The 13445-nt window shown below is 39.7% G+C and overlaps 1 protein-coding gene across 1 annotated transcript; it reads left to right on the forward strand.

Annotated features, from left to right (window-relative positions):
• Window positions 1-594: 594 nt before the first annotated feature.
• LOC121574661 (protein-glutamine gamma-glutamyltransferase 5) lies at window positions 595-10223 on the forward strand. Its single transcript, XM_041887199.2, is given in 15 exon segments — window positions 595-601; window positions 1195-1374; window positions 1554-1600; window positions 1602-1788; window positions 2422-2540; window positions 2801-2929; window positions 3368-3545; window positions 3766-3901; window positions 4088-4191; window positions 4489-4728; window positions 7940-7972; window positions 8281-8490; window positions 8759-8916; window positions 9170-9306; window positions 9974-10223. Coding segments are annotated over 15 exon segments (2019 nt in total). The 3' UTR covers window positions 10128-10223.
• Window positions 10224-13445: the final 3222 nt, after the last annotated feature.

A 13445-nucleotide genomic window follows, 5' to 3' on the forward strand; every position in this document is an offset into this window, starting at 1 on the left:
GTTTTTAAATTGGCAAATAAATTACATCTAATTAAAATCACAAAAATATAAGGTATTTATAGAAACAACAAAAATAGCTTGCAGCCTCTGGCTGGCTGTGGTTAGCTGGAAGGTGGCAGGCCGAATTTGAGCTTAGAGAAAATCCTTGCTATTGTCTTTGGAATTATCTCATGGCTTCCCTAGCTTTCCTCTGAATGGGGGCTAACCTGTCATGTCTTGAGTGGCTAATTCTTCCGCTGGCAGTATGAATTTATGGCCTTGGGCGTAGCGGTAAATATCTGGGATGTACTGTCCTTTTGAGTGGGTTGGTCCTGTTAGTCACTCACATTCTAAACATGCACATTGGCAAGAACACACCTATGACTTTGACAATTGTGCAACTCTTTCCCTAGGCGACCACATAAATGTTGTATGCCATGTTAAAAACCTGTCAGTGATCAATGGCGAAACCAGTAAATCCGCTTGCAAACACCCAGTACAGTAATTGTTCAGACATTCCTGTGGGTGGGGCAGAGGAGACTTTAAATAGGTGGAGAGGGAAAGTGTTCCCCATATCATTAAAACAGTGTATCTTTCAAACCGGAGCACACACAAATGGAAGGTGAGATACTGCTTTTGTTATACTTATCGTTAGGTTGTTTCTTACGACTATCACTACACTATTTTCTTTTTAGACTACTTAAATTATCAGCCTGTGACATTACAAGTTTAGTGGTATGATTCTTTGGTGGGTTATGTCACAACTCAGATTTACTCAGCTATCAAGCTGTGGTTTGTGGTCACATGGTCAATCCGCAATAACACTTTCAAGGCAGTTTAACATTGCACACCTGTGAACTCTTGACACCACAATTGAATCAGTATGCTTTTATAATCCTTTATAATCCTTGAAATTATTCTAGTGTAAATGATCATGCACAACTGAACGATTTTATTATCTGTAAAAAAAAAATATATATATATATATATATATATATATATATATATATATATATATATTCTAGATGGAATTGTTACATGTGTTCTTAGCACTGCTAAGTAGAATTTACTATTCAGATGAGATATCTTATTGAATAGCAAAAAGGAACACCTTGGTATTGCTTCATTTTGATGTAGTTTCTGATCTCTGCATTTTACTCACATTAATGTTTTCAGTATTCCATTGACAAAAGCCCAATGTTTCTTTCTTTCCAGAATTGATTATCCAATTTGTCAACTTGGAACTGCAGGGCAACCATGAGAGCCACAAGACCCAGGGGTTCAGCTCTAAAACCCTGGTGGTGCGGAGAGGAGCACCCTTCAAAGTCACCCTGCTCCTCAAGGGACGAGCCTTTAACCCACAAACTGACACCCTGGTGTTCAGAGTCCTCCTAGGTACACTGCCATACATACTGTTCAAGTCAATAATTGGTTAGGACATTTCTTGTCAGAGCGTGGATGATGTATTTAACTCTGTAGAAAGCTAAAGTATACACATTCATGAGGATTAAGGAGACAATAGTGGTGGTGTGCGTTGCGTTATCTGATCCATATTCATTCCTTTTCCCCAACAGGTCAGATGTACGTGGAGTTCCCCGTCACCTTCTCCAAGCAGGGATCCCCCCTCCCAATGGAGCGCCTACTTCACCACCAAAGGCCTGAACCCCAAATCTCCCTCTTTGTACATATCCAGCCCTGCCTCTTCCTCCGTAGGGCTCTACAGTATTCAGCTCCACGTGCTCACACAGCACGGTCAGCAGGGCTACGTGGTGGGAGACTTCATCCTCCTTTGCAACCCCTGGTGCCATGGTGAGTTAATCTACAGAACAACTTAAACCCGCTCCTATGATTAAATGTATTGATGTAGCCAGGTTTGGGGTCAAGTCCATTTCGCTTCATAGCAATATGAAAGTGAATAGAAATTATGATTCAAGACACGAAATGGAATGGAATTTACCCCAACACAGATTGTCCTTCAGTCTAGTGTAAACTTTAATCTTGATTAGATAGGATAATAATATTTATGGAAATGCTAATAGGGACTGCATTAATGCAGTGCCTTTCATCAAAAGTGCTTTACTAAGTGTGATCACCTTGGTGATGCATGGCGGCCATTTTGAATCCTACCTCCGTTATTGCGGTGGAGAGGTAAGGTAATTTCTACATCGATCTATTTTCAAACTAAGTACCAGTACTATACGATACAAATATATACTCCATGTTTGATGTTAATAATAATTGGTCATTTAGCAGACGCTCTTATCCAGAGCGACTTACAGGAGCAATTAGGGTTAAGTGCCTTGCTCAAGGGCACATCGACAGATTTTTGACCTAGTCGGCTCGGGGATTAGAACCAGCGACCTTTCGATTACTGGCACAACGCTCTTAACCACTAAGCTACCTGCCGCCCATGTTAAAGTAATCAAAGTTTTCTCCCTCCAGAGGATGCAGTGCACATTCCCTTCGAAGACCAGAGAGAGGAATATGTAAAGAATGACTCTGGTTTATTGTACATGGGGACCCCTAAAAACCTTGAATCAAGACCTTGGTCGTTCGATCAGGTGAGCATCTCCTGACCAGCTTCAAAACATTTTACAATACCATTCAAAGTCAATTTACATATTTTCCAAAGAGATCTGCAAAAAGGCTTGACATGACAACATACATGACTAAAAATAAATTAATAAAGGAAGAAATGAAAAATCTATTACATAAATTAAGAAATAATGACATAAATTGACAAAATAATTACATAAATGAAAAATGTATAACGTAGATTAAAAAAAAATATATATATTCCAAAAAAATTATATCTATGCAGTACGAGCCAGAGATTCTGGATATTTGTCTGAAGCTGCTCCAGGTCAGCCCGCAGCATGGCAGGAACTGGCAGAAGGACTACCTTCACCGCGCTGACCCTGTCTACCTCAGTAGGGTGGTGTCTGCCATGGTGAGTGACAACGCCTCAGATCCCTCAGATAGTAAATGAATCACTCAGGCTTTATGTGTGGGAATGAGAATAACAGCTCAGGAGCTCACAAAACAGTTCCTGGTTTGATATGACTGGCAGTCTATAATACTGATAATATACTCACGCAATGTAATGTATTTCAGTTCAAGCAATGAAGGTTAAAGTGAGGTTACGTGATAAGGCCATTAAAAACTATTGTATCTATGTAGCTGAGTCATCTTACTACATTAAACTTTCTTAAATAATTTCTCTCGAATTGAATTAATGGTACTTAGTACTTAACTTTTGGAGTAGAAGAAAATGACCATGGAAGTACCTTGTTACCAGGTATTTACCTGTCAAATAAATGGTTACCGAATAAACGTTGTTGATCCCTAGAGGGAACATTGGGTAGATAATTGTGTCATTCTCTATCAGATTAACTGCGAAGACGACCGAGGAGTCCTGAGAGGGAACTGGTCGGGCGATTTTAAGAACGGGGTGCCCCCCTCCAAGTGGACAGGAAGTGCGGATATTTTGAGACAATGGGCCAAGTCCAAGTTCAGCCCAGTGAAGTACGGCCAGTGCTGGGTGTTTGCTGCTGTGATGTGCACAGGTAATGAATATGTTGGAAATGTATGTATTGTAAACATTTTTATCTATGCATATTCAATAATATCGCTTCCAGCTGAATTTCTGTATATGTGCATCATGGCACAATCATAATGAAATATTTTAAGAAGATTGTCTAATTTATGTTAGGAATATAAATAGTTAAGAACTCATTGGTCAAATCATTGACAATTTCTTCATCCTTGTATTTCTATCTTTGCTAGTCATGAGAGCTCTTGGCATTCCATCCCGTGTCATCACCAACTTCAACTCAGCCCATGACACCAACGGCAACCTGGTCATCGAGGAGTTTTACTCTGAGACGGGCAAGAAACTACCTCACAGTAAAGACAGCATATGGTAAGCACATCTGTAGTCTACAGCATTACCACACGTTGAATAATAAATATTATTTGTAGATTAAATAATATGAAAGTAGATTATATGATAGCAATAAGTATTCTAAGTAAAATGTAAGTAATTGCATGTAAAAATCAATCAATCTGTCTTTGGTATTAAAATGTGCTGTTTTGTCCTCCATTTCAGGAACTTCCATGTATGGGTGGAGTGTTGGATGACCCGGCCAGACCTGGGTGCAGGATTTGATGGGTGGCAGGTTTTGGATCCAACCCCGCAGGAGAGGAGCGGAGGTCAGAGTCAAAACAGACTAAAGAGAAACTCCATAATAAATTAGATTAAATAAAACTGAAAACCCATACATAAATAACAAGTAAAAAACTATTATTTTAGTTTTTATGATATTCAGACACTGCACTTGTCACAGTCAGCCGCCACCAACACTGATAACCAGACATAAATATATGTATAATTATTACCTGTTATATTATTTAGGACACGTTCTACATCATCCAGACTGGAATCAACCAAAGAGTACAGCTGCTATTGCTTCTAGTTCTAAACCTCTACCATATATTTCCTCCTCCTAGGAATCTTCTGCTGTGGCCCAGCCCCAGTGAAGGCTATCAGAGACAGGCGTGTGGACCTGGTCTACGACATCCCCTTTGTGTATGCTGCGGTGAATGCTGACATCCATACGGTCATTGTGAAGCAGGGCCAGGTGCTGAGCTCCAGCACAGACACAGAGAGAGTTGGATCCCTCATCGTCACCAAGACCATAGGCTCACCAAGGCCTCAGAACATCACAGGGGACTACAAACCCACCAAAGGTGAGTCGAACAGGAAGTGATGTCATGAATCAAATGCTAATATCAAATCGGTAAGACTTTATAATAACTATCATGAATAAGCTATTTGTAAACTATGAAGACACACCACACACATTTAAATTTAAGTCATTTAGCAGACGCTCTTATCCAGAGCGACTTACAGGAGCAATTAGGGTTAAGTGCCTTGCCCAAGGGCATATCGACAGATTTTTCACGTAGTCGGCTCGGGGATTAGAACCAGCGAACTTTCGGTTACTGGCACAACGCTCTTAACCACTAAGCTACCTGCCGCCCCTTCAATTTTTCCACATTTTGTTACGTTACAGCCTTATTAAAAAATGTATAACAAAAAAAATAAAAACATCAATCTACACACAATACCCCATAAGGACAAAGCAAAAACAGGATTTTATAAATTTTTGCACATTTATAAAAAAATACAAACTTTAACATCACACTTACATACAATGAGGGGAAAAAAGTATTTAATCCGCTGCTGATTTTGTACGTTTGCCCACTGACAAAGAAATGATCACCTTTTGCAGCAATTACAGCTGCCAGTCTCTTGGGGTATGTCTCTATAAGCTTGGCACATCTAGCCACTGGGATCTTTGCCAATTTTTCAAGGCAAAACTGCTCCAGCTCCTACAAGTTGAATGGGTTCTGCTGATGTACAGCAATCTTTAAGTCATACCACAGATTCTCAATTGGATTGAGGTCTGTGCTTTGACTAGGCCATTCCAAGACATTTAAATGTTTCCCCTTCAACCACTCTAGTGTTGCTTTAGCAGTATACTTAGGGTCATTGTCCTGCTGGAAGGTGAACCTTCGTCCCAGTCTCAAATCTTTGGAAGACTGAAACAGGTTTCCCTCAAGAATTTCCCTGTATTTAGCGCCATCCATCATTCCTTCAATTCTGACCAGTTTCCCAGTCCCTGCCGATGAAAGACATCCCCACAGCATGATGCTGCCACTACCATGCTTCACTGTGGGGATGGTGTTCTCGGGGTGATGAGAGGTGTTGGGTTTGCGCCAAACATAGCTTTTTCCTTGATGGCCAAAAAGCTCAATTTTAGTCTCATCTGACCAGAGTACCTTATACAATGTGTTTGGGGAGTCTCCCACATGCCTTTTGGCGAACACCAAACGTGTTTGCTTATTTTTTTCTTTAAGCAATGGCTTTTTTTGGCCACTCTTCCGTAAAGCCCAGCTCTGTGGTGTGTACAGCTTAAAGTGGTCCTATGGACAGATACTCCAATCTCCACTGTGGATCTTTGCAGCTCCTTCAGGGTTATCTTTGGTCTCTTTGTTGCCTCTCTGATTAATGCCCTCCTTGTTTGGTCCGTGAGTTTTGGTGGGCGGCCCTCTCTTGGCAGGTTTGTTGTGATGCCATATTCTTTCCATGTTTTAATAATTTAATGGTGTCCGTGGGATGTTCAAAGTTTCTGATATTTTTTTATAACCCAACCCTGATCTGTACTTCTCCACAACTTTGTCCCTAACCTGTTTGGAGAGCTCTTTGGTCTTCATGGTGCAGCTTGCTTGGTGGTGCACTTGCTTAGTGGTGTTGCAGACTCTGGGGCCTTTCAGAACAGGTGTATATATACTGAGATCATGTGACAGATCATGTGACATTTAGATTGCACACAGGTGGACTTTATTTAACTAATTATGTGACTTCTGAAGGTCATTGGTTGCACCAGATCTTATTTAGGGGCTTCATAGCAAAGGGGGTGAATACATATGCACGCACCACTTTTCTGTTATTAATTTTGTAGAATATTTTGAAGCAAGTTATTTTTTTCATTTCACTTCACCAATTTGGACTACTCTGTGTATGTCCATTACATGAAATCCAAACAAAAATCCATTTAAATTACAGGTTGTAATGCAACAAAATAGGAAAAACGCCAAGGCGGATGAATACTTTTTAAAAGGCACTATGTATATATATATATAAATATATATATATATATATATATATATATATATATATATATATATATATATATATATATATATATATATATCACAGTGCCTTTAAAAATATATATATACAGTTGAAGTCGGATGTTTACATACACTTAGGTTGGAGTCATTAAATCTCGTTTTTCAACCACTCCACAAATTTCTTGTTAACAAACTATAATTTTGGCAAGTCGGTTAGGACATCTACTTTGTGCATGACACAAGTAATTTTTCCAACAATTGTTTACAGACAGATTATTTCACTTATTATTCAATGTATCACAATTCCAGTGGGTCAGAAGTTTACATACATAAAGTTGACTGTACCTCTAAACAGCTTAGAAAATTCCAGAAAATGATGTCATGGCTTTAGAAGCTTCTGATAGGCTAATTGAAATCATTTGAGTCAATTGGAGGTGTACCTTTGGATGTATTTCAAGGCCTATCTTCAAACTCAGTGCCTCTTTGCTTGACATCATGGTAAAATCAAAAGAAATCAGCCAAGACCTCAGAAATAAAATTGTAGAACTCCACAAGTCTGGTTCATCCTTGGGAGCAATTTCCAAACGCATGAAAGTACCACGTTCATCTGTACAACAATAGTACGCAAGTATAAACACCATGGGACCACTCAGTCATCATACTGCTCAGGAAGGAGACACGTTCTGTCTCCAAGAAATGAACATACTTTGGTGCGAAAAGTGCAAATCAATCCCAGAACAACAGCAAAGGACATTGTGAAGATGCTGGAGGAAACAGGTACAAAAGTATCTATATCCACAGTAAAACGAGTCCTATATCGACATAACCTGAAAGGCCGCTCAGCAAGGAAGAAGCCACTGCTCTAAAACCGCTATAAAAAAGCCAGACTACGGTTTACAACTGCACCAGTAGCCCCCAGCTATCTTGGCACGCATACCTTCTGGCTCCCACCAGTGACAGAAATAAATACATGGAATGTCCTCATCCTCCAAATCCTATGCAGTTCACAATATCCAACATCAACTAATGCTGTATAAAATATGTAATATCAGGGATATACAAGGATTCACCATAACCCTACACTACCTTTCTATATTATGAGAAAAGTGGCCTTTGAGTGGCTGTTATGAATCCATAAAACAATTGTGAATATTGGTTCAAGAATACTGATCTCTTATGAGTCTCAATGTCACAGCGTTGTGTTTATACTGTAACGATCGTCTTTATATCTCAATCTAAATCCTTTTTGTTTCATATGCAGCTGCCATGTCCTCCCACAGATCAAGGGGTGCAAGTAAGTGTTAACTTATTATCTACATTATTCAATTAGTGTATGAAAAAATAGCACTATTCAACAGTATTTATTACAAGCAAATTCATATTCCTATTTCCAAATGTTATTTGATCTTCTATTTGGTTCTGTCTATATTCCATCTTTCCACACATTTCATTGACATCATACATTTAATTGAGTAATTGACATAATAAACTTCATTGAATCATTGACATAATACACTTAATTGTGTCCTTGACATATTACGCTTCTTTGAGTCATTGACATAATACACTTCATTTAATGTTCCATTCATATGTTTCTCGTAGGGTCAACTCAGGGCCTCTCAGTGTCTCTGAGCCTCCTTAAAGTGCCTGCTGCTGGGGAAAACATCTCCTTCACAGTCATGGTCACGAACATGGAAAGCGTCCCCAAGGTGCTGAGGGAGCATGTCAACGCTCAGACCAAGGAGTACAACCACAGTCCCTCAGACGCCTTCTGGGAGGCCCACAACATCATACGGATAGCGCCGCACGAAGGTAGGAACCTTAACGCATAGTTAACGTTAACTCTGGCGCATAATGTCGAATGGCTAGCACCCTGAAGATAGTGTATCTCCCTCCACACTGATATATGGAATTAAATCTGTTATATTTCTTGACATACCAGTAGTAATTTTCCTTGAAATTATGTCTTTGGTCATATGGAACATTTCGGGGACACCATGCCATTTTGTTGAACCTACCTCATGTATTCACTAATTTGTCCCCCCTCTCTCTTTCTCCCTCTCTCTCTCCCTCCCTCCAGCTAAGGCCATTCATCACCAGATCGGCCATGTCCTGTATGAGTCTCTGATGGGAGATGACCTGGTCAACCTGGCTGTGGTCATGGAGGACAAGTCTACTCAGGAGAGAGTCCTGGCCTCAGAGGAGTTCAACATCACCAGCCCTCAGCTCTTTATACAGGTATAAGCATCTCTTCAGAAAGTCTCTAGACACCAAATTAACTTCACACAGGGTATTTGAATGCCGTTATTAATCTTGCGTCGACATTCAAAGCAATTAAGTCCTAGACTAAACAATATTGCTATGTTTAGACAGTGATTTGCTGTGTGAAATAGGTCCATTCCTTGTTTTACACCTAAAACAAATGAGTTGATAACATCCTGTGTACTATGTGTGCAGATGAAGGACATAGCTTGAACCTTTTATTCTTTAGATTGCAGATGAAGACTCCATCGTGCCACACAAGGAGCACACTGCCCTCGTAGTCTTCCGCAACCCCTTCTCTGTACCTGTGAGCGGCGTATTAACCGTGGCTGGCTCTGGTTTGATCGAGGGGAAAATTCACTCAAGGTAAGAACGTGTTCTTTTAGTGTTCTTTAAATGTGTTTCATTCTTTGGTGTCTTAGACGTCAACTAGAAAAAATGTCTTACATAAGGAGTGACGAAAGGCAGTGTTGGTAACTGCCAATTTGGATTCCATTGAGTATTAGCAAAAGAAGGTGCAACCACTAGGAGTGGCATAGTCGTAAGGTATATGTCATAAGTCCTTACATATTTGTATGGTTAATCAAGGACAGAACGTATGCTGCGCAATAAGGGCCAATTTAAGATCATTTGGAGAAACAATTGTAACTCTTATATAAAGGCTGTAACTATTCTGTACATGGTTACTTCGTGCCATGTAATTTGAGCGATAACCACAGAGGAACTTTATAAGATCCAGAGACAAAACTACATTCTGTCAACTCTTTGCACTTCAACATTTTCATTATGAGATGGCATGCAGTAGATTAACTTCACTAGATTCAAAGGGATAGTTCACTCTTATTACAAATTACCTTGTCCATAGACTGCTTACAGGGTAAAGAAACAAATATGTCATTTTGTAATTGGGTGAACTACCCCTTTAATCTCCATTCCCCTAACCTTCACACGAATAACCAGTCTTGTCAATTCATATGTTGCATCATTCAGACAAATACCTTACATACTGTATACATTCCTTCCTATCTTGCAGGATTCACCTGTTAAAGCCAGGGGGCACTGTGGAGAGGATTTTCAGTTTCACTCCGAGGATTGTGGGAAAAAAGATGTTGCAGTCTACTCTAGTCCTCAAAAACAACTCTACAAAAATTACAGGCTACAGAATGATCTCTGTGAAGGCAGCGTAGTCATTTTGCAATGATTCAGATGGTGCAAGTAAATATGCTTGTATTTCAGGTAGGAATATCATGTACAACTTAAGTATTATATACATTATTTATATTTATGTATTTTTAACTCAAACATGTATTTATTTATTTATTATAATAAATGTATTTGTTGTTTAATGTTAATGATATGTATTTTATGTTTTAAAAAAACCAACATATTAATGTATGATTGGTAATCACTACTTGAATAGTCACTTATGACTTTGAATAGAATGAGGTTTAATTGTTCAATTGACATTGGCCTATGAACAAGTTAAGGTTTGTGGAGTTTGTTTCATTTAGTTTGTTTTCAGATTGTTTCAAATGTATTGAGTTGAATTTTTATTTTATTATAAACCACTTTTTATACAAATCTGTATACAAATCAGATAATTGAATTCTGAGTTTTGTAGATCACTCAAAGACAGGTTTATTGACATTAAGTGAAACCACATCCTCATCAGCTCAATATCTTCTTAGTATTTCTACAGCCCAGGTATTTTAAAACAGTCATATGTAATAAACACTGTTTTAAATAAAGAAACTCCGAAATCTTGACCATAACCACATAATCTAGTCATTATTTGGATACTTCCTATGTAATCTCCAGGCTAAATAACCCCAAAACTATAGTCCATATTAGCTAGGCCTACTGTAGATGGGTGACAAAAGTAATCTATTTCTAACTCAAGTACCCTCAGAGTAGCTTGTCATCGCTGGGCCATCAATTTACTGGAGAAAATGTGGCGAAATTGTCATATTTTATCACACATGCAGCAGTAGAAAAATACTGGGAAAATAATCAAAAATAAACCCATACCCCAACGCAACCTCAAAGTGTGTGTTTTCCTGTCTCCAGACCTATTTAAAACAAGGATTGCCCACTCACTAGAAACTTGCTGTGAGATATAAAACCATTGAGAGAGTGGACCGAAGTTGTAAATTATATTTATAACATGGAAAAAATCCAAATTTGAGAAAACACAGTCACCTAAAGACAAACGGTTGAAACGGAAGGAATTGATAAACATTGATAAGGTACCTTGATAGGCCTACAGAGCCTAGTGAAAGTCTACACCCTTCGCACAGTTGTCACCTTTTGCTGCCTTAAAATTAAATGTAAAAAGGTTCATTCAGATCTACACAACCTGCTCCACATTTTCTAAATTAATAATAATAACAATAAAAACATGTCATGATTGCGTGTCTTCACACCGATTTAATACTTGGTGGAAGCACATGTGGAAGCAATTACAGCAGGCTCGGCGCCAGAACGAATCAGTTGGACGGGCCTTTTTATTTCCATAGGCGGGAAATAACTTACATCATCAACTAAGTAAAATACATAGGCCTAAAGCCTAAAGCCGACAAATAAACACAGTAGAAAATATCCTGATGAAAAATCCAGTTCTTTCAATCACTCTTTTCTCTTCTCCGCCTGTCTGTGCGCTCGCCAACTTGCCTTTCCAATTCGCAAGAGGCTGAAACCAGAGAGCCATATATCATGACGAGATGCTCATGTCTCCGTCCTAACAATGGGTGTCTTTGTCCCAGAGGCGACAAGCTTAGGTCTGCATATTATTCCTATTGAAACGCATTGGGTTTATACTGGACAGATTTTAGCGAGCGTGAGCCCTCTCGCTTCGCCTCTTCCTATCTGCTGAAAGTATATAACCGGGAAAAGCAGGGATTTTGTTCCACTCCTCTTTGCAGATCTTCTCCAAGTCATTAAGGTTTCGAGGCTGACGTTTGGCAACTCGAACCTTCAGCTCCCTCCACAGATTTTCTATGGGATTAAGGTCTGGAGACTGGCTAGGCCACTCCAGGACCTTAATGTGCTTCTTCTTGAGCCACTCCTTTGTTGCCTTGGCCGTGTGTTTTGGGTCATTGTCATGCTGGAATACCCATCCACGACCCATTTTCAATGCCCTGGCTGAGGGAAGGTGGTTCTCACCCAAGATTTGACGGTACATGGCCCCATCCATCGTCCCTTTGATGCAGTGAAGTTGTCCTGTCCCCTTAGCAGAAAAACACCCCCAAAGCATAATGTTTCCACCTCCATGTTTGACGGTGGGGATGGTGTTCTTGGGGTCATAGGCAGCATTCCTCCTCCTCCAAACACGGCGAGTTGAGTTGATGCCAAAGAGCTCGATTTTGGTCTCATCTGACCACAACACTTTCACCCAGTTCTCCTCTGAATCATTCAGATGTTCATTGGCAAACTTCAGATGGGCATGTATATGTGCTTTCTTGAGCAGGGGAACCTTGCGGGCGCTGCAGGATTTCAGTCCTTCACGGCGTAGTTTGTTACCAATTGTTTTCTTGGTTACTATGGTCCCAGCTGCCTTGAGATCATTGACAAGATCCTCCCGTGTAGTTCTGGGCTGATTCCTTACCGTTCTCATGATCATTGCAACTCCAAGAGGTGAGATCCTGCATGGAGCCCCAGGCCGAGGGAGATTTACAGTTATTTTGTGTTTCTTCCATTTGCGAATAATCGCACCAACTGTTGTCACCTTCTCACCAAGCTGCTTAGCGATGGTCTTGTAGCCCATTCCAGCCTTGTGTAGGTCTACAATCTTGTCCCTGACATCCTTGTAGAGCTCTTTGGTCTTGGCCATGGTGGAGAGTTTGGAATCTGATTGATTGATTGATTGCTTCTGTGGACAGGTCTCTTTTATACAGGTAACAAGCTGAGATTAGGAGCACTCCCTTTAAGAGTGTGCTCCTAATCTCAGCTCGTTACCTGTATAAAAGACACCTGGGAGCCAGAAATCTTTCTGATTGAGAGGGGGTCAAATACTTATTTCCCTCATTAAAATGCAAATCAATTTATAACATTTTTGACATGCGTTTTTCTGGATTTTTTTGTTATTATTCTGTCTCTAACTGTTCAAATAAACCTACCATTAAAATTATAGACTGATCATTTCTTTGTCAGTGGGCAAACGTACAAAATCAGCAGGGGATCAAATACTTTTTTCCCTCACTGTACATGGTCTACACATACTGATACAGAGGGGTGCTGTTTCGCTCGCTCGGATGCTTTAAGTGAGATTAATGCGTTTTTCTGTCGACGCGCGTCTCGTCAAATAAATTATCAATATTTCAATATTTTATTTGGACAGGCAAGGAGGTACGATAGGGACCATGGCCGGCCCTAAGGCCCATCCATAATACCGGCCCTGAATTACAGCTATAATAATTTACATTTTGAATAAGATACTACCAACTCTGCAGAAGTCTTAGGCAACATACTGTATATTCATTGTTTTTGTAAAATTGCTTAAGCTCAGT

The sequence above is a fragment of the Coregonus clupeaformis genome, chromosome 10 (genome assembly GCF_020615455.1).
Source record: "Coregonus clupeaformis isolate EN_2021a chromosome 10, ASM2061545v1, whole genome shotgun sequence".
NCBI classification, from domain to species: domain Eukaryota; kingdom Metazoa; phylum Chordata; class Actinopteri; order Salmoniformes; family Salmonidae; genus Coregonus; species Coregonus clupeaformis.